The sequence below is a fragment of the Haliaeetus albicilla genome, chromosome W (genome assembly GCF_947461875.1).
Source record: "Haliaeetus albicilla chromosome W, bHalAlb1.1, whole genome shotgun sequence".
In the NCBI taxonomy this organism is placed as follows: Eukaryota; Metazoa; Chordata; class Aves; order Accipitriformes; family Accipitridae; genus Haliaeetus; species Haliaeetus albicilla.
This window is the reverse complement of record NC_091515.1, coordinates 19,978,990-20,000,575: the sequence shown is the minus strand read 5'-3', so window position 1 is coordinate 20,000,575 and position 21,586 is coordinate 19,978,990. Positions and strand designations below refer to the sequence as shown.

General features: G+C 35.3%; 1 protein-coding gene and 1 long non-coding RNA gene across 4 annotated transcripts in view; one reads left to right on the top strand and one right to left on the bottom strand.

The window, feature by feature from the left end:
- Positions 1–21,586, bottom strand: part of LOC138683450 (uncharacterized) — a 630,921-nt gene that overhangs the window by 324,469 nt on the left and 284,866 nt on the right. The window lies entirely within an intron of this gene.
- LOC104318982 (nipped-B-like protein) overlaps positions 1–21,586 on the top strand; it is a 179,470-nt gene that overhangs the window by 106,429 nt on the left and 51,455 nt on the right. For 2 of the 3 annotated variants that reach the window (XM_069775172.1, XM_069775173.1), the window contains exons 9-10: positions 395–1,027; positions 13,796–15,301. In XM_069775172.1, the coding sequence (XP_069631273.1) occupies positions 395–1,027; positions 13,796–15,301 (2,139 nt within the window). The remainder of the gene's footprint in view (positions 1–394; positions 1,028–13,795; positions 15,302–21,586) is intronic. The other variant, XM_069775174.1, reaches the window with a different exon arrangement.

Below are 21,586 nucleotides of genomic sequence, written 5' to 3'. Positions count from 1 at the left end.
TTATCACTGGACCTTATTAAGAATCTTTTTGATATTTCCTTTTTCTCTAGTGAACTTGCTTTCATTGACTATTTTCTAATAGTTGATATTCTGAACCTGCAGGTACTATTTTAATTTATACTTTTTTTGGTGGTGGGTTTTTTGTTCCATCTTCTCTGAAATGATCCCTTCTCTACCTGCACTGGAAAGCTAAAATTCCTAGGAAATACACTGCAAGTATCTGGATTGCATCTTGATCTAGGAATGATGTGCTTCCTACCAATCTCACTTAGACCTTTTGTGAACACAGATATATGTACAAATACATATTAAAATTATGTAGGTTATATTTAGTGTGTTTTGATATAAACATGGAACAACATAACTGTTCAGTTTTTCTGAATTATTATTCTAGGATCAAGACAACTTTTAATCCAACAGTCTCAGCCTCCACCTTATTCATCACCTAGAGATGTTCCCCCAGACATATTGTTAGATTCTCCAGAAAGAAAGCAAAAGAAACAAAAGAAAATGAAGTTAGGCAAGGATGAAAAAGACCAGACTGAAAAAGCTGCAATGTATGATATCATTAGTTCTCCTTCCAAGGACTCCACTAAGCTTACATTAAGACTCTCTCGTGTAAGATCTTCGGATATGGACCAGCAGGATGATATGCTTTCTGGTTTGGAAAACAGCAGTATGTCAGAGGGTGATATTCCTTTTAATGTGCAGTACCCAGGACAGACTTCTAAAACACCCGTTACTCCACAGGATGTTAACCGCCCACTAAACGCTGCTCAGTGTTTGCCGCAGCATGAACAGACAGCTTTCCTTCAGGCACAACAAGTGCCTGTTTTACAACAGAACACTTCAGTTGCTGAAAAACAACCTCAAACTCCTGTGGTACAGACACAGCAACAGGTTTCGCAACAAGGAACTATAACGTCATATGATGAAGTAGAATTGGATGCATTGGCTGAAATTGAGCGGATAGAACGTGAATCAGCTATTGAAAGGGAGCGATTTTCAAAAGAAGTGCAAGATAAAGGTAAAAGGATTGTGTGTGTGTATACACCATATATATAATATAAATATATATATATGCATATAAACCCCATATATATATAAACCTTCCTGTCATTGTCACATAGTTCAATTCTGTTTACTTAGTGTAGGTAGCTCTACAACATTCATCTCCATTCCCCTCCAACAATGAACTGTAATCTCTCATATATGCACATTTTTAATATCTGGTATTCTTTATTTGGGATCTTAATGGATGGAAAGTGAAGTTCTTATGTTTCAGAATTCTTTTTAAGCTACACTTATTTTGAACCATGAGACTGAATGAAGTACAATTGACATTGTTTATAGTTTCTAAAATCCCAGCAGTACCATAAGTAAAAATTTGTAATAAGTTTTGGTAGTTGAATTATTAATTAATTATCTATGTTGCCTAATTTAAGAAAATACAGGAAAACTCTTTTATGCCATTTCTATTCATATCCCAATTTGAATGTAATGTGAAGGAGGTGTTAGACTAAAATCACATCTGTTCTTTTAAAGGCACTGTAATGATTGAGTAATATATACTACTATATTGTCTCCAATGTTTGTTCAACTGGATATTCATTATTATGTAGGTATTACAAGTTTTAGAGAACTACCATATATCTATATGGTCTCTAGCACAGAACCAGATGAGCCTCTGAAATGTTTGCTCTTCACTTCAGTAGCTGTACCGGTTGTCTTAACTGATTTCATTGAATCTATCCTCTTTGATTTCTTTTCTCCCCCCCCCATTGTTAACTGGTTTGAAGGTCTTAGGCTTCAGAAATATCAAAAGTAGATGCAAAACTCACATGTAAATCTTGAAGACGAGATGTGGTTTATAAAGTACATAGTGATAGGTTAACATATATATTTTTCAGAAGCTTCCTCTGCACTGTGTTTAACTTCTGAGGAAAAAATCTTTTATAGTATAATGCTAATTTATTAGATACTCTCAAGAAAAATCTTGCAGAGTAGAAAATGGCGCAGATTCTGATTTTGAAAGTTCATAGGTGAAAATGGTCGATTTTGGACATACTTGTATGCAGGCAACTAAATTTACATACGGTTTGGGTCTTTAACCAGCAGAGAGAGCACAAGTTTTCTCCCTGTTCAGAGATATATTTTTTTTCTGTTTTTAAAAATGCCTGGAGAGAGAGAGAGAGTTTGTTGTGTTTGTGTGTATGTGTAAATGTTCTTGTTGCAATTACTAAAAGGTATTTCTTATTTGGTAACTAAATCAAGTCTTGTTAGAGAACATTGTGAATATATGGAGAAAATGGGTGCTCACCTCAATAGAGATCTCTACTGCCTTTAATTTTGATTTAATGAAATGGTGGAATTTGTTACTTTGCTTACATTTCTTCTACTAATTTTAAATTTATTTATGGAGAGCTTGTAGTTTGTCTCCTACTACTTAAAAAGCTACTTTTATATCCCCACACTGAGTAGATTCTCCAGCACATTTTAGCTGAGAAGCATCTCAAAAAATGCAGTGTATTTTTGATAGTGCACAGCAGCCTTCAAACACTTAGAGCAAGACTAAAACACTCTTTCTCTTTTGTTCTGGCTTTCAGGAGATGTTGAACATTAGTTGTGAAGTTTGTTTACCATAATTACATAGCCATGGGCAGGCTCCAATTTGTTTCTTTTGGGGAAAGGAATGATTTTTATAGAATGTGATGTCTCCCTTTCACCACTGCTCAATAACCGTCTTACCAAATAAGGATTCCAACCTTATGCTTCCCTTCTACCTGCATCCTCTGCCAGGTCTCAGTTCTTCCTGAGTTCCTGCAATTGCTATGGATCAGGTGCAAGAGTTGCTGCCTTACATTGGGACAAATGATCACCATTTATTCACTGGTGGTAAGTTGCCCCTATGCTAGACAGCAGCTCTTTTCACTTTGGCTGCTGAGGTTTCAGCCATGAATGAATAGTATTGAGTAGAAGGACTTTTAGCAGTCTTGGGACAGATTTCCTGAAAAGCTGTTACCTTGGAGAAATATGATTCTTATTTTTTGGTAACGCTTTTGCCCTTGCTTGTAAGTTTGTACTATGTCTGCAAGTTGATACACTCTGAGATTGTTCTAGTTATAGCCATTTGGTCTGGTGTGACTGCAGGAGGAAGCTTCCTCTATTGTTCCTATGGGAACATGTCTGTTAGAAATATATCCAGTAACTCCTAAATATGTCATTCATTTTTGTGAAGTTGCTTACTGTATTTATGCAAAACCTGGTATTTGTGCATTTTAGTACATATACTGTAACTTCAGATCACGTTATGTCAAGAAAATAGTGTGATTGTAGCATGTATTCAATCTAATTAGAATGGGAATGTATAGTGCTAGCTGCTGCTGTACATAGCAAGCGTCCCTATAGAGATCTTACTCTAGATGCTAGCACATGCTAAAATCTGCATGAAAGCATCTTTGCTACTTTTGTAATTGAGGCATGGGAATACATATTACAGTCACACTACACTCTCTGTGTAGGCACACATTGTCTTCCATAAATTACTTTGAGTAGAATTGTACTCGCAAGTTTTGATAGAAGATTAGTGGTCTCTTCTGTCTTGTTTTAGATATGAAATCTCTACAGTACTATGCTTCATCAGAGGTTTTCAGATGCTTCTTTTTTAACAATAAGGCTTTGGATGGATATGACATGTTTTTTCTGAGGTTGGGAACCAGTAGTGCAGTGGAACTGTTTATTCCAGAGGAGAGGTGGAGATATTTTTTTGGGAGGTTCTTGCTAAAAATTATACAACTACTACACTTGCTTAAGGCAATGCTAAGGTCTTTTTTTTTTTTTAATGCTGAGGCCCTTTTATAATGTTTGGTACAGGTGAAAAATGGAGATTGGAATCCTTTGGAAATTATAGTACTTTCTGTAATAAATTCCTAATTCTAACAAAACTGTTAAAATATTTAGCTTCCACCAAAGAAAGTCTCTCAAAATAGGAGGCAGTCTCCATTCCAGAGGTGGAACTAACACAGGGTTTTGCAGAAGTGCTGCTTTCTTTGAAAAGCAGCGTATCTTTCTGGAACCTGATTGTCATGCTTTTGCTTTCTGAAAAAAGAATTCTTAGTGCAAAAATCACTAATGCAAAATCTGGCAGGTTTGACCTAATGTCTATCAGATATACATAAAGAGAGATTTTATAATATAGACTTTTTGCCTCCATATCTGAGTGCTTTTCAGAGCTCTGTTTTTATAGTTCTATCCTTTTGGTCTATTTGGATCTTGGATTAAGTGGATTATATGGTCTTTTCATCATGATAGAGACATGCAAAATTTGAAAAAGTTGGTTTTGTCCTTGTCCTCTGTGTGGAAGGACAAGAGTCCATCCCCTCTTCCTACTTTTTCCATCAAGAAAGTCTCTCTGTATGGATTAATTTTGCAAGTAATTTGTCTGTATCTGTATCTCTTGTTTGGAGATCAAGGCACTCAGCACCAAAAGTTACATTCTAATACATCTATTATGTTTAATAGCCTCAGAACAAATAAATAAGTCCATGGAACATGACAAGCCTCAGGTTTTCAGTTCCCATTGCCTCCCTCACAATGGCCTCTATACCCTCATCAGGTACAAGTTGTCAATCAATACTAGATCATATCTTCTCTTTTGAAAGGATGTGTAACATCACAGATAGATCCAGCTATTGTTTATCAACACTCAGATTATTTGAGTTGAAAAAAAGTGATTCAGAAGGGTTAATACAGAAAGGGATTATCTTTTTCCACAACAAGTGAACCATCCTCTGCTTAGGCACATCAGGATACCTTTCTAAAGAAAGTAGAAATAATGAAGCTTCACGCATACTTTCTTATAATCACTGCCAGTAGTCACATTTCCTGTACTACTTGGTGCTCTTGAATGCTTTCGAAACAAGCAGAGGTCCATGTTCTGAACCTATTTTGTTCACTTAACTGGAGCTGTGCTTAGTTCACATTCTGAAGTCGACTACACCAAGAAAGTACAGGGAATCCTGTGGAGTTTTAGAAAATTATGTCCTGGGAATTTCTGTTCTTCTCAGGAATCTTTTTTTCCTTGGGGGGGGAGGTGTTGAGGGAGAAATTTCATTTTGGTAACCTCAGTTCTTTGCATTAACTCATACTTTGCCACTGTTCAGATACAAGTGGGTTATTTTTGTTTATAGTCAAGTACTTCAAAGCTAGTCAGTCACTTTCGGTCTAAACCTTTCCCAGAACATTACATTAAGTTCTTCTTGTTCATAAAGACTTAGACCTGCTACTGAACTAATTTTCAGGTTCAAGGTTTCTACCTCAAGATCTTTCATGCTTTTCTAAAAACCCCAAATACTGTGAATCAAAAATATTTAAGATATTAATGTTAAAAGGAGCTCTGAGTCTTCTAGAAAGGGGAAAAGGGAAGATAACCTTGAAAATTACTTGAAAAAAAACAGAAAGCAACCCATCTTTTTTCAGAGACTCTTTTTCAAATTGCTTTAGCTTTTTATTTTATTCAGATTTGCTAAATTTTAGTTTGAGCTCTTCCATACATAGTATTGTGTGTTCACTGTTAGATTTTAGGCTACTTCAAAGACACTTTTATATAATGCAGCTGTCTTAACAGATTAAGGAGTTCTACTTTTACTTGTAAAAGGCACTGTTCTCTGGAGTTTGTGAGAAGAGTCATGAAATCATTAATCACTAACCGTTTCATTGGGAGGCTGTTTGTTTTTTTTTTAAACTTAAAAGCATTAGAAGCATTTTTTAAATGAGACAAACCTACTTGTTTCTGTGGGGTTTTTTTCCCCTATATATTTTACCTCTGAGGATCCATTTTACCCACTTTGGAATCTTACTGTAGATTCTTTGAATTAGGAAGAAGTGAAGCTGTAATAACTTTATTTCTAATAATTGGATCAGTTAGGGGGCATTTGGATGCCTGCTGTGGGCCCTTCTTTTTTAGTTCATTCTGAGCCCATAGCAGCAGACAAACACATCCCAAGAGTGTGAATCTGTCGGAGCAAAACTCAAAACTACAGTTATAGGTAAGTAAACTTTTTCTCTTACCTTTTAAGTTCTTATCCAGCTCCTCTCCCTTTCTCCCCATTACCCGTCTCCCCCCAAAAAGTCCCCCAAAGAGGAAACTAACAGAAGAACACTATTAAGAATTAATAGTTTGTTTACATCTAATTTTATGTAGCCAATGAATGAAATGACAGAATGTGTAATTATAACCAGTATATTACCATTAATTTCCAAAAATATGTTATAGGGGTTTTATTTACTTAAAAATGGAGATACGAGTGTAGTCATTTGTATAGTAATCTTGCAGAAGATTACAGTCACTAATACCAGAAGATAAAATGAGACAGTGTAAAATATAAATGATTGTGTCTCTATGTAGTAGGACAGTGTGAGAATCAGGTATCCTGTATTTTGTGTATATAAACTTTCATTAGGTCTGCATTTTGTAGTGTTAGATAATGGATGAAATTGGCACCTCATGTAGCTTTCCCAAGAAAAAGCAGGTTTGCAACGTTCAGTTCCTATAGATGAGGGACTTTTTTTGGTTTTTCAGATGTGTTTTAAGAAAAGTAAAGGGAAGAAATTCCTCTTCTATCTAGAGAAATTGCAATGAAGTGTTGCAATGTTTCCATCTATCTAGGAAAAATTACTTTCTTTTATATTTTTGTAAAGAATGAAATACTGATTGAGTGAAAAATATGTTTTTTTTAAAAGTAGAGGCACATTTTTTTAATGGTATTTACTTTCTTTTGGTGCTCTTGAGTAACATGAAAGCAAATTCCCACATTTATCCCAGGTTGTGCTTTACGTAGGGTAACACAGAAACCTGCTCTTGTAAGCAGGTGTAGAAAATAACTAAAACCCAGAAGTTTGGTAAGAAGTGTATTTTATTTTTATCTGTAGTGTAAACTAAGATTAGAAAATTAAATACAGTTTGCATGTAGCATATGCCCTTGATTGTACCTGTTAAATGGATGGGAAGATTTATAATATTACTTACCCAGTAATGACTTAATTTTGTTCTGGGACAATCACTTCTCTATAATGGATTTAAATCTTGATAAAATAACGGCATGTATAATTAATAAAGCTTATTAACAGTTTAAGCCTGCCATTTCTATAGTTCATAGTCACTAAGTTCACTCCAACATCAACCTAAGATGACACAGTCTTTTTTTCATTATCATCCTATATAAATGTTACTGGATCTAGTTAATTAAAGATATTTTTGAATGCAAGGTATGATGTCAGAATGAAATCAACATCTGGAAGGGAGATTAAAAGTGTTCACCAATAAATTTCAAATTCATTTGCTTATTTCTAAAGTTTGTTGTTCCTACAAATGAATTTGAAACTAATTGGATATGTTAATCTGTAAGTGATACATAAAATAAAAGTAGTTTTCATTAAGTCTTCTGTTAGTGTGTTGCATTTTTCTTGTGAAATTAGGTGCTACGTGTATTTCAAAAGTAATTACACTTCAGGTTTTGCTCAGGTTTTTTAACAATTGAGTTTACAAAACTGTAATTCTTCACAAAGCAATCACACGGATAAAACCCAGAATTTGTGTCAGAAAATTCTATCTCATAAATACATTGAAATCATATTGTTTGTAAAAGCAATATTAAATTCAGGGAGGTTAAATTACAGCTTCTAATCTCTAAACAAGTGGAGATGCTTGATTATAATTTGCTGTAGTTCAATTCTTGTTATTTTCTAGTGTAATATTTCTTTTGTATTACTATAGTTGACAGGGAATAATGAGTTACCAAACATCCTTAAGTAGAAAAATTCGTAAGATCATATTTCATTCTCCAGTTATGCTGATTACATTATTGTCATATTTAAGAAAACAAGCAGAACTTTACCAAAATGAAGATTCTGAATTCTGCTACACCCTAAGGCATGTCAGATACTCCTGTAGTCTTTTTGGTGGTTTTATTGGTTGTTTGGTTTTTTTCCTGAATTAGTTTGGACATCCCTCCTGATGGGCTTTCTTTTTTGCATAGCAACCAGAAGTTTGATAAAGTCTCTTAACAGATTGCTAAAAATTAGTAGCTGTTTCTGTTCAGATTCTCAGAAATCCCTTCCTTTGAACTGCAGCAGCTGGAAGCCCTCTGGTCTCTACTTTGGAGCGTTTGGAATTATGTTCTGTTCTATAAAGCTTCCTATACCAGGATCATGACTGTACTTTCTTAGTTTCTTCTGTAAGGGAGCAAGCAGTGAGACTAAAATTTTTGACTTATGTTTGCTGAGTCTCTCCTTCAAAGGTTGGAGCTAGTGCTGTGGGAATCTCTTCTACTGATAGGAAGGGGTCTCTTTGGTTTAATTCTTTGCTGATTAGAATATGGTTTGGGGGGGAAGTCAGGTGAGAGCAAACTCTTATAGCCAGTAATGCTGAATGTTCATGAAAGAATAGAAAGATAAGAATGGATATTTGCCCTCACTCCATTGATAGGTCATCCATCAGTACCATTAAAGTAATTTTAAATCTTCCTTGTATCCAGATTATATTGATTGGTTTAGATTCTTGTCTACAGAACACTGTTGGTTGGGGGGGACAGGGCACTTGGACAGCTTTGAAGAGATCTGTGAAAAATAACTAGGAAAAGAAAACAGTTGTCAGTAAACATAGATTTGTTATTTAGGCATTGTTATTGGTTGAAAATTCCTAGTCTTGACTGTTAGCTTAAATAAGATAAGCTTGTAATTGGCCTCTGGCTGACTTGTCTTTGATGTTCAAAAATGGAAGGTTTGACAATAAGTAATAACTGCTTAGGACTGGCATATTTGGTATAAATTTATTCATTGCTGATTTAAATAATGCAAATAAGTGGTATTTCAAATGAGTGGAGGCATATCCCAATAATCTCTGAAGAGTGTTAGAGCTTTAAAGTATTAAACTCTTAACTGTTATGCTTTAAAAAAAGAAAGTTTGTACTGGAGTCATCAAAATGGTTCATCCAGAATTCAGCATTAGAGGATCAATCTTCTTTGTGGTTCTGAAGAGGAGTACATTCACATTTAACCATCTTGGATACGAAGTCTCCAACTGAATCCCTTACAAGGTATAAATGGGGAAGTGGTAATTTATCTGTTGTGTCTTCAAGATCATTCAAGATCATTCAGAAATCTCTGGATTTTAAAGTCTACCAAACAGTATTAATAGAGCAGAGTGTTACTATTCTGCTAAAACAAAGCTCAGCAACTATGCATGTGGTTCTTATTTAGACTTGTTACCTTTTCACAGGTATTTACAAAAGGTCCATTTCAGTTTGCTAGGACAAGCAGTTCTAGAAGTTTTTAGGCTATCATCCTATTATACTCATTTGTTGAAAGAGTTTAATCTGGGACTTAAGACAATCATCGGGTTTGCAAGAAAGCAGTAACATCGGAGACTTCAGCACTAGTGGTGTTCTGGCTGCTGCTTTGGAAAGATTTCAGATTAAATGGAAGAATGGAGATACTTCTTTAATACAGCTCCCCTCATCCAGCTACTGTCCCTAATACTTGCTCAGCTTCTGAGTATATCCGTTTTCAGGATGGATATTCTTCAAATCACGATTGACTTATAGTTTCAGCAGAAATGTATTCAAAGGTATCTGTGGTTTTTCCAGTGCAATGTGTTTTTGCACAAAGGTTCTGCAGTAATTAATTAATTTCTAAATCTGAAAGTACTCATTGTTTTGACATGCAGATATTTCCAAAGATGAAGGCCACAACCTGTCTCCAGGAATACTGTTCATAACAGGACAGGTGAGACATAACTGCTTGGAAATCCAGCTAACCTTTTTTTCCATTTCAAACTTGTGGTTCCTGTAAAATTTTGTTTCTTGCACCACAGTGACCCATTTAATTTGACAGAACATCTCTGCTATTTTTTAGAATAAGATAGCTTATGATCTTGCTTTGAGTACCAAGGTACTGCTTTTTGGTGAGCATGTTGCAATGTAAAGAGAACATCCATGCAGATTTGCCAAGCCAAAAGAATGCATACATAGGAGAATAACTGGGATCAGACTGTACTCTGAACTGTCATAAATTTGTTCAAGGAGTTGGACAAAATGTAGATACATTTTGGATGTATCTACATTCTTGGGGGAGAGGAGTGAATAATGTTTCTAAAAAGAAAAGAATCTGAAAACAACAAACTTGGATGCCTGATCTCTAATATAGTCAGAAAGCTCTTCTGTGGCTTACTACATATTTCTTTTATTACGAAAACTGTTACAAAGAGTAAAGCAAAAAGATCCTGATCACACTTTATTGGTCTCAAGAGCTTGCGAGCCTACCTGTTCAGAACTGTGGCAAGCTTTGAACCTAGGTCTGCAGCATTTGAAAGAAAAATATTAGTCTGATATTTTGGCAAAGTCCTAGATCCTGATAATAAAAATAAATTCTACTGTCTGTGGAATGAAGTGGATGAAGCTTGGATGCTGATGCCTTGAAGGATATGAAGTATATTTGAATGGATATTGTAAAAGTTCCTAAGTTCATCTTTTTGTTAAGACCCTAAGGGGTCTTGGGACTCATGCCTTAACAAGGCAGATTTATGCAAACTTGCATATATTTGATTGTAAAAGAGAAGACCTGAAGACATCTGTTTTCAGAGGTTAATTATTCTCTCCTCACTTCTCTGATACTCTACTTATTATCCTCATATAGTTCAAAGTGAGTTCAAGATTTGTTAAAGCCCTCAAAGCCCAATGGTGTTTTTCACCTTTCATATTTCTGCAGCTATAATGGCAACCTAAAAAGTTTTTGTGCTCATTCGGTGGAGTTTTTCCATTATGCTCAATGAAGATAGTGGTACTATGTACTCATCCTACCTTTAATGCCCTAGTTCAACCTGATATTTTCATATACTTGGGCCAGCTTTTTTGTCCTAGATCCAGAAATCTCATAGAGGCAAAACAGTAATGATCAAGTCTAGTTCTGAGGATCACCATCAAGATGCACTGGAAATATGAAGAAATCTGTAATCTGTAACTCCTTCTGCAATCACCTTGTCATTTAGGAAAAGAAAACTTTGAAGGCATCCCTTTCTTCTCAGATAAGATGTCAATAGGTTGTGGTTATAACTTACTAAAACATCAGTACTCAGTTGTCAAGAGAAAAGAAGAAGGTGCATCAGAAGAGCTCTGTATTTAGAGGGAATGTGCTAAGTTGTGATGTGATCATCTATTTATATGTTCTCAACTTACAATTTGACATTTTGGATGATGATGAAGAGCAGCATTTTGAGCCTGGTCAGTTATGGAAGTTCAAGAGAGAAAATTGGTCCTGCCTGAATTGTTTTGGTTGTTTAATCTTGGAGCCCTCAGCATGAGGGCTCTGAAAGGTGAGTTTTGGTTGATCCAGCTACAGCAGTTTAAGGCATCACAGCTCCTGGCCATTTGCCTTGCTCCTACAGTAGGGGTAGCAGAAAGAAACGTTTGCTTGGCTCTTAACTGACTTGTTCAGTCTGGTAGGTTAATGCAAACCATCTTCACTAGTGCCTTAAGCTGATGCACTGGACAATGAAATGCACTTGTGGAAATGTGAATGTGTGTTTCCTTCTGCTACAGGTGATAACTTCAGTTAAAGGAATGGGGCAGATAACTGGTAACAGTAATGTCTTAAAGGCTACTGTTAGATCCACCATCAGAGCTTTACAGGACTTTTTCAGTGTGGCTGACATTTCTGGGTTAAAATGAAAAAGCTGACTGACTTTTTCTAAGAACACAAGTTTCTCAATTTGTGTTTCAAAATTTAAAGAGTTTTAATTGAGAAATAAGGTAGTGATATGTGTGTGTGTATGTATGTATATTAATGTATATGTTTTTTAAAAAAAAATCAAATTTGAAATCTGTCAGTCTGGATGCTTCTACTTCACGGCCATTCCTAAGACCTGCCATGAAGCTCAGTGAGGTCAAAGCCCTTTTAGTCACAGGGAGAAAAAGAATTTTTGTCACTGCATGAAGGTTTCAAAAAAATACATTTGTTTTAATAAGTAGTGTAGGGAAGTTAATCTATATAAGCTCTCATATGAATCCAACAGTAGTTGTTGTACAGAAAAAGCAAAAATCGCCATGCTAAAAAGCTGCACCTTCAATTTGGCAAATTTATTTTGCTTCACATGTCTACCATAAAGTTGGCAGGTGTTCCTACAGGTTTTTGTTGAACTTTTAAAAATTCCTTATTTGCAGTTGACCAGTTTCTGCATGGAGTTTATTGTATCTGTCTTTACTGTCTTCCAGCCATTAAATGTTGTACATAATTTTGGAGTTTTAGGAAGTTAGAGATATACAAATAGATTTGAGAATGAAAATGATGGAAAAAAAAACACAAACCTGTTCACATCACTGGAATTGACCATATTGCTACTTGTTACTGTGTTCTAATGTTAATTTTGGAGATGATCCTTCAAAGTTTTAATTCTTCTGAATAAGAATCTTCTACAAATACAGAAGAAATTAGAAGTCATATGTTATAATTCTGGTTTACAACTTGAGAGGTTGGTGTTTTTTTCCTTAGAGTTTAATTCCCTCTTCCTTGATTGCATCCTCCTTACCCTTCCCCTGCTCCCAAAAAAAGAGCTGTCTCATTGCACCTGGTGATAAGGCACCACAAATCTAGGCACAAAATAAGTTATTTTTCTTATATTGCATTTGTGGTCTAGACATTTTGACAACAGATCTACAACAGAATTTCCAACCTGTGTTTGGTCATTACTTAGACTTAAAATCATATTCCCTGATTACGGAGAAAATCATTGTTTTTTTGACAAATTACAAAATGATAGTTGAGAAATGAGAATATAAGCCTTAGTGCAGGTAGGGCTTTTGCGTTTCATGGCAGAAATTAATTTTAGAGTACCATGTTGGTAATATAAATAGGTTGTATTTTAAATGAATAGAACATACTCTTTTTGATATTTCCATGTGCTTCTCATTTTATGAATTCTACCAAATTACAGGGTATGTGGTTGGCTCACTTTTTATTTTTCTGTATTCTACTCTTAATGATTTTTTTTTTTAGTGTAAACTGAAAGGAATATTGCAGAGTCAAGCTCTTGACACTACTTAAAATTATCACTGAACTTTTTCTTTCATCCATGAAAAGCATTATGGTTGCAAAGGGAAAATACGCTTTTAAGTGTGTAGTGGCCCCCCACCTAATACATATGTGTTATGGTATAGACTCCAACTCTTGATATACTCCTTGTTTCAAAGAGAAGCATGGAGTGTTGGAGTTATTTTAATAATTTTTGTTCATTGCTCATGTGTTCTGTGGCTACAATATGTGTGAAGTCCAACTGATGCACTGAACCAAGTAGGGAAAACCTCTGTCATTGCAGATCCTTGCTTAGTTCATGTATAATGAAGCAGGCTGAATCTGCAAAAGATAATCTTTTATAGTAGTATTCCTCAAAACTTGCTTCAAGTGTAAATTGATTTTTTTTTTTTTGGTCGTTATGTATTGCAGCTGCTTTCTTAGATGGTTCTCTTGGGAATTTTACAGGGACTTTGATTTCATATGTTTTGAGGGTGTTTTTTTAATGATTAATTGGCACATGTGGTAGACTGACAACAAATGATAGTCTGAATACATTAAAAAGTATTAGAGAAGTTATATTCTTGCTTTTAAATTCAATGAGTTTTGTTGTATGTGCACATACATGCTGAGGAGGATTAATTGGTGGGGGTGGAGGGGAATGGACATTTTCGCTTGGACTTTTACCTGTTTCTATATACAGCATTTGTGATTTTTCTCTTTTAATTTGCAGATAAGCCTCTGAAGAAGCGAAAACAAGAAAACAAACCACAGGAGGCTGGAGGTACTACTGGAGGAAATAGAGCAGCTTCTCAGGAGACAGGTTCTGCAGGAAATGGGGCGAGGCCAGCATTGATGGTTAGTATTGATCTGCAGCAAGCAGGAAGAGCGGACTCTCAGGCAACAGTAACTCAGGATTTGGACACCATCAAAAAACCTGAAGAAATTAAGCAGTATAATGATGGGTTTGTGTGCGTTCCCCAAGAAGACACTGTTGGAGTTCTTAAATTTAAACCTGAAAACCATCCCGAGATTTTTAGGAAAACGTCAGACTTCGAGGGTCAAAAGACAGATATCCAGCAAAATGAAAACAGACAAATGGAATTTCAGCAAAATGTGAGCAGGTGGTTGGAAAGTAAACACAATGAGAACAAACAGGTAGAAGCTAAACATGAAAGCAAGCATGAAAGCAGACAAATGGAAGTGCAACACAATGAGAACAGACAGACAGAATCAAAACAAAACGAGAGCAGGCAAATGGAGATGAGACAAAATGAGGGAAAACAAAATAATGGCAAGCAGGAAATAAGGCAGAGGCCTGAAATGACAAAACAGAAGAGTGAAGGCAGGCCCGAAACACCAAAACATAGACATGATAACAAGAGGGACTTGAGTAAACCATTGTCAGATAAGAAAATTGAAATATCTAGGCATAAACTAGATATGAAATCTGATCCTTCAAGGATAAAATCTGAAAGTAGATCTGATCCAACAAAACAAAGGCCTGATGGGCATTCAGTTTCTGATACACCGAGGCGTGACCATGATAGCCTTAAACAAAGATCTGAGGACAGGGAGGAATCAGAGAGATACAGAGGAGATCCATCCAAGATTAGAAGGCCTGAATATTTGAGATCCTCAAACAAAAATGAACATGATTCTAAGCATAGTATTAAATCTGATGGTTCAAAGATTGAGAAATTTGAAAGGAAACATAGACATGAGTCTGGTGAATCAAGGGAAAGGTTTTCTTCTGGAGATCAGAAATCAAGACCTGACAGTCCTCGCATTAAACAGGAAGGTAAAGGAGATTCTAGTAAATCAAGACCTGATAAACCTGGTTTTAAATCACCCAACAGCAAGGATGAACGAAGGACAGATGGTAATAAGAGTAAAGTAGATAGTAATAAAGCACATGCTGACAATAAAGCAGAGTTTCCCAGTTATTTGTTGGGGGCAAGTTCTGGTGCATTGAAACATTTTGTCATTCCAAAAATCAAGCGTGATAAAGATGGCAATGTCACTCAGGAGTTAAGGAAAACTGAATTTAAAGGTGAACAGAAGGACAAAGTAGAGAAGATTGGGCTAGTTGAAGATCTGAATAAAGGAGCTAAGCCTGTAGTTGTCCTTCAAAAGCTTTCATTGGATGATGTGCAGAAATTTATTAAGGATAGAGGAGATAAATCAAGGGGCTCTTGTTTTAAACCAAACAAGAACAAGTCATCCAAATCTAATAAAGGTAAGATTTTTTTAATGTTAATTGCATTATATCTTGTACACTCCTGTTCTTTTAGATTTGCTACTCCTGTGGTTAGAAATTAAATACAAACGTTTGATAGTTTATATACTTGCTTATATGGTGATTTTGGGGAACAAAGGGAAACTTGTCTATGGGATTGTCGTTATTGGAAATCTTGCTACAGTGTAACTGAAATGATTTGTTTACTCCAATGCAAGTTCCTAATGTGGGAACACTTAAATAGTCTTAAGCTGTACTTCAGCTATATTAGTTTAATCTGGTAATTTATCTAGTTAAACATAACTGCTATATGAATGATTTAAACTGGTTTAAGTGTGTCTGTATAAGGGACTGGTACTACTGTAACTAAATCAATGTAGCTGGAGTGGTGGGAAATACTGTGTATACAAGCCCTAAGATTCTTGTATCTTTTTAATTGGAAACGAAATATGGTTTTTCCAAGGGATGTTTTGACATGATGAAATAAGAAGGCAGTTACAAAGTCCCATCTGCCTCTTTTACACTATAAATACAACTCTGTTGGGAAGCCTCCACACTTTAGGCTGTGTGACAATAAGCTTACAAAAAGGTTCTGTCTTTAGAAGTCAGATATTGTTGTCTCTATGATCCAGTGGAAAGAGGAAAGGGAGTTGTAAACAATGGGCTGGCATTTTCAAATTATTAATATGAACGGGAAATTATTCAGAATAGTTTGTAGGTTTAATATTTGATTGATTGTCTCATCTGCAGATTTAACAGGGTTTTTTTATAAGATTGCTTTTCTTCTTGGTGCTATAATTTTGGCTTCTTTGGTTTCAGACTGAAGTAGATCATTTCACGCTGTGAAATCAATGTTACTAACTGGTCAGGGTTCCTTTCTTTTTTAATGTTTAGCATTTAAAGCATTTAAATTTCTTACATAGTTATGTTTATAGAGTTGTCATGTCTCAAAAATAGACAAATAAAGTGGCAGGGGAGAGGATTTCAGCTGTATATAGGATTATTTATGAATGCAGTTCCAGGTATATCATTGCTCATGAATTCAAGAATGTTTTCTTAAAAAGTTGATCTGATAAGAAATGATGTAGAAATCATCTTTGTGAATGTATAACTATGTTTATGTGCATGTATACAGAGTTGATATCTGTATAATGAATTTATTGTGCTACATCTGTTCTTTATCTACTAACCTGATTGTATTGACTCATAAAGACTTAATAATTCAGGATGAGTATTATTTATTTGTAAAATATTAGCCTCCTTGTTAAATATTTTCTCTTTATCCTGGAAATATGAACATTTCCCCTCTCCCTTTTTGAGGTTCAGAACAGGCAAAATTTCCATTTCTAACAATAATAGGTATCTAGAGTCAGACATAAAATTATGACATCTTTGCTGTCAGCTTAGTCTAAAGATTTCAGATGAAACTTTTATGTTCTTGATAGGGAATACTGAAAACTTTCTGATGGAATTCAGCTCTAGTCTCAAAAGGATAGACTTTGAATTCACACAATTATGTGCAGAAAATCAGTAATTTTGAGAGCCCTCAGAGCCATATACAGTGCATGTATGCTTTCTAAAATGTTTCTGAAGTAGACTTTTTTGTAGTCTGTATTGTATGTGGTTATTTATATAGTATATTTTAGTAATGTGTAAAGGTTTTAATGACTCTTATCCAATTGGCATGACTCTAGTAGCTGTGTCACACATGAGCAATGCATTCATTTTAAAGTCAGGTTTATAACTTTTCTGCCATGTTTTTGTGTATTTTGTGTTTTCTGAAGACATATTTCTTACATATTCTGAAATAACTTGGGACATATTTTCCTGGGGAAAAAAAAAAGTTTGAATCTGATATCAGTCTCTGCTATTGTATCTAGAATAAGATTCTTACAATGATACTAGAAATAAGTTTCATGGAAAGAATAATCTTGTAACTGTGTTTCTCTTACAAATCAAGTTTTGAGTGTTTATCCAGGCAGATTTTGGAGAAACTGTCTTTGAACTTCAGATTTTTCATGTGTATTTTTAGTTTTACTTTTTTTTGCCCAACTTCCTGGTAACCTACTTCCTAGAATATATTATGCTAAATAATTAGGTGAGCTCCTGTGTTTTAAAAAGTTCATAATTCATAAAGATATCTGTTCATAAACCAAAGTCTATTTGTCAACAACTGACTCATATAGAAAATATTCATGTCATTTCCACAATGTCCTCACTCCAATTGAGAGAAATAGCATTCACTGTTTTACTCCGTGCCATTTTTAGTTATAAACATTTTAATACACTAGGAGATGTAATTTTCATAAACATTCTTTATTTAGTTCATCCTATATTTCTTAATAGGTTGTAGCAAATCTTTTCTAGTGTTGCCTTTTAGCATCATTATTCCACTTCTCGCATCCCTCTTATTCCATGTAGCTTAGTATGTTTTGCTTTCTCTTTCCTTCTTTTACCTCCTTGTATTTCTTGTCCTTTGTTTTTCCTTTCTCATCCATCCCTCCCCCAAGAAAACGTCTTCTCCTGGCTTTGTCACGTACAACATCATTGCTGTGATTTATCTGAAATCCAGTTTAAAATAGGATTAGGTCAGCTAGTTCAAAACACCATTTAGATAATCATTCTGTCTTAAGAGACTAATGCCCATTCATTATAAAACTCAGTAAAATTCACTTGTTTTAATATAAAATTAATGTTATGTATACTGAAAGTCTATACAACTTTTTACATTGTTTCAATAAACTTTAAATTTGAAAATCATACCTTTATTGTGCACGTGGATAAGCCTTGCATTGTACTGTAAAAAAAAAAAGTAACATTTTAATCAAATTTTATAGACAGGTTTGAAATTTTGTTAAGCTATTATATGAATGGGATAGCCATAGTACGTGATTGTTAAGATTGAACCATCCCAACAGTACCTTTTGGCATTTACAAGGAAGCAGCAACATTTTTTTCTCTCTCCTGATCTTTGAGCATTTTTCTGAAAGATGCACTCTAGCTCAGAGGAAAGTTATGGAAGTTTTTTTTCATAGTATTTTTGTTAAGGGTGAAATTTTGTGGCCTGTTTTGTCCAGGTCAGAATGAATTGTAACACTTTTTTTTCTTCTGGTTTTAACATCTGTGAATGCCTTTTATCCTGGTTTTAATGCAAATGTATGTTGTTGGGGAATCCATGAAACTTTTCGCTTCGAGTTTGTGCCTGCAATGAGGAGGTCATGTTTGCTATCCTTTCTTTTCAGAGCTTCAGCAAATACCTTCTCTGCTGCTTCTTATAGCTATACTGATCAGCTATGTTGAGATGGGAGCTGTTACCAGTTTTACAGTTACTGCATTCTGAACAAGGCAAATTTTACTTTGTTAAAGTATGAAACAGATATAAGTAATGAGAGAAACTGTAACTGTGTTAAGGAGATGTCTGAGTTGGTTTATAATATATTTGAAGGATTGGTTTTCCAAAATAAGCACCACATATGTAATGCAAGTGTTTAGTTCTAGGACAGATGAGTGCATGTTTTTTAAGACTTGTGCAGAAACGCCTTTTGGGTCTTCAAATATCACCTAAAAAGACTTTGTTGTTTAAAAAAGAAGAAGTGATAATTTCACTGCAGAATCTAATGCTGAATGCTACTTCATTGTGTAGATTGTACAGATAATGAAGTCCTATAATAACAACACAGAACTTTAAACACAGATTTTCGTTGCTCACACAAGTCTTCCTAAATATACTGTGTTCTCTGCTGCTATGATCTGAAATTTGAGTGAAGATTTGCCATTTCTTCAAAGGTCCTCTTCATATTTTTACAGGTGCAACTAAAAATTTTACTGCTGCTTAATCATCTTTATGTCATAGAGTTAAAACAATGCTTCTAGATTTTTCTGTGTTCTATGCTTGTGTGTTTGGGTTTTTTTTTAATTCCAGATGACTTTTCAGAGCCTATAATAACTATAATTTGTAATCAGTGGTAGGTTGTAGCAGTGTAAAATTCCACAGCATTTGTGTAACATGATGGTCCATCTTTGAGTTCTAGCACTGCTGGAAACATTCTCACTTGTGAAGCAGAGTAATCAATTAGGTGCTCATCTTCTAGGTAGGAGTGACAAGAAAGGGAGTATTCCAGGATGAAAAGCTGTATCCAGATTGCATTGGCTCAGTGAGCCAACTTCTGATGCTTCTCACAGTCTTCTGGGCAGCACAGCAGAACTACTCACCGATACTTTTTGGTACAGCTGAAAACTAGACAAAAAGGGAGTATCAATTTTAAACATTTGTTTAAATCCTTCATGTATAGGACTTCTACAAAGACAAAATTGGCAAACCTTTGAGAAAAATAGCTTATGGATATTAATTCATCAAGAAAAGTTTAGAGTTCAACTCAATTTTATTTCCAAAATAACAATCTTGATGCTGAAACAGACGTACTCTTGTACTCACTGAAATCAGTGGGGAAAACAGCTATGCTGCAAGGAAATAACTGGAGTAAAAGCATATTTCCTTTGGAAAGGAAAAGGCTACAACTCAGCTTGCTTACTACAGATTGTGCTTTTGTAAAGATAACCATTGTGAAAATTTGTGTCCTGGTTTTGGCTGGGATAGAGTTAATTTTCTTTCTAGTAGCTGGTATAGTGTTATGTTTTGGATTTAGTATGAGAAGAATGTTGATAACACACTGATGTTTTCAGTTGTTGCTAAGCAATGTTTAGTCTCAAGTCAAGGATTTTTCAGTTTCTCATGCCCAGCCAGCGAGAAGGCTGGAGGGGCACAAGAAGTTGGGAGGGGACACAGCCAGGGCAGCTGACCCAAACTGGCCAAAGGGATATTCCATACCATGTGAAGTCATGTCCAGTATATAAACTGGGGGGAGTTGGCCTTGGGGGGCGGATCACTGCTCGGGAACTAGCTGGGCATCGGTCGGCAAGTGGTGAGCAATTGCATTGTGCATCACTTGTTTTGTATATTCCAATCCTTTTATTATTATTATTGTCATTTTATTATTGTTATCATTATCATTATTAGTTTCTTCTTTTCTATCCTATTGAACTGTTCTTATCTCAACCCATGAATTTTACCTTTTTTTTCCCCAGATTCTCTCCCCCATCCCACTGTTTGGGGTGGAGGTGAGTGAGTGGCTGCGTGGTGCTTAGTTGCTGGCTGGGGTTAAACCACGACAGTCCGTAATTCCACAAATCTGAAATTTGGAATCACTTGTCTTAGAGTTCCTGGTAGCAACTGCATTTGCACGTGGGAAGGCCAGAGTAATAACCCACTAAGCATCTTGCATGTGCATGCACTGCCAGGTGGATCAAGCATGTCATAACTTTCTCTGAAGTTCTCTAGTAAATTATGCCATATTTCAGAGAAGTAAAGGATATATTTCATGGTTTACAGCAAGGAGTTTATCATGATTCTTCTCAGCTGAAGTCTTCAAAGCTTCTCTTAAACTCTAAATTTAACTGAATTTGTAGAAAAAAACATCACTTTCATGAGAATTCTACAATCTTCCTGGTTTTCCTCTTTTCTGAGATAGTAGTGACTACCTCTTTTCAACTTAACTAGTCTAGAAGAGGAGCTGGCTGTCCCTCATGACTTTTAGAAGTATTTAAAGGTATGTTGTGTTTGCTGAGGATCCATTTTAATATAGACTTTGTCCATTTAGCCCTAATTAATTTTTTTTCTCCTTTCTGTACTGAACAGGTTCATAGTTTTAAAAATATTCCAGGCATTGTTTAGTCAAAAGCCAAAACCAAACTATATATAACCAGTTAAATCCAATAGTCTAGGAAGATCTCAGTTCTCTAGCCTGGATTGTTCCTACTTGCAGGATTTTTTTTAGGCATGGTGCGTCTGTCCTATCCCAAAAAGTATGTTGGGATGCGTGTGGGCATTGTATGTACTCTCTGGGGCCTTCGTTTTTGGTGTTAGTTTTTCAGAAGTAGATGTTGGATAAACTGCTATCGGTAGACAGCAGGAATTCAGCAGTTGCACACTGGAGTCCTTTCTTGTGTTGATCTGTTACCAGTACAATAGGAGACATTTTTAGCACAGTGCTTTGCCTGGAGGCTGCTTGAGTTATTTCCTATTTTTGTCTTTGCCATTAAGGTAAATATTTTGATTCATGCTTTCACAGTTGTTCTTAAGTCTTTTCTGGATAATAAGAGAGAACTTTACATGTTGCACATCTAATTCTTAGCAGCAACAATAAACTTGACCAAATCTACTAGTTTCATTGTACTTTGGTTCATCCAAAATATGCTGCTTTGTCTGTTTGCAGATTTAGGAGTGCA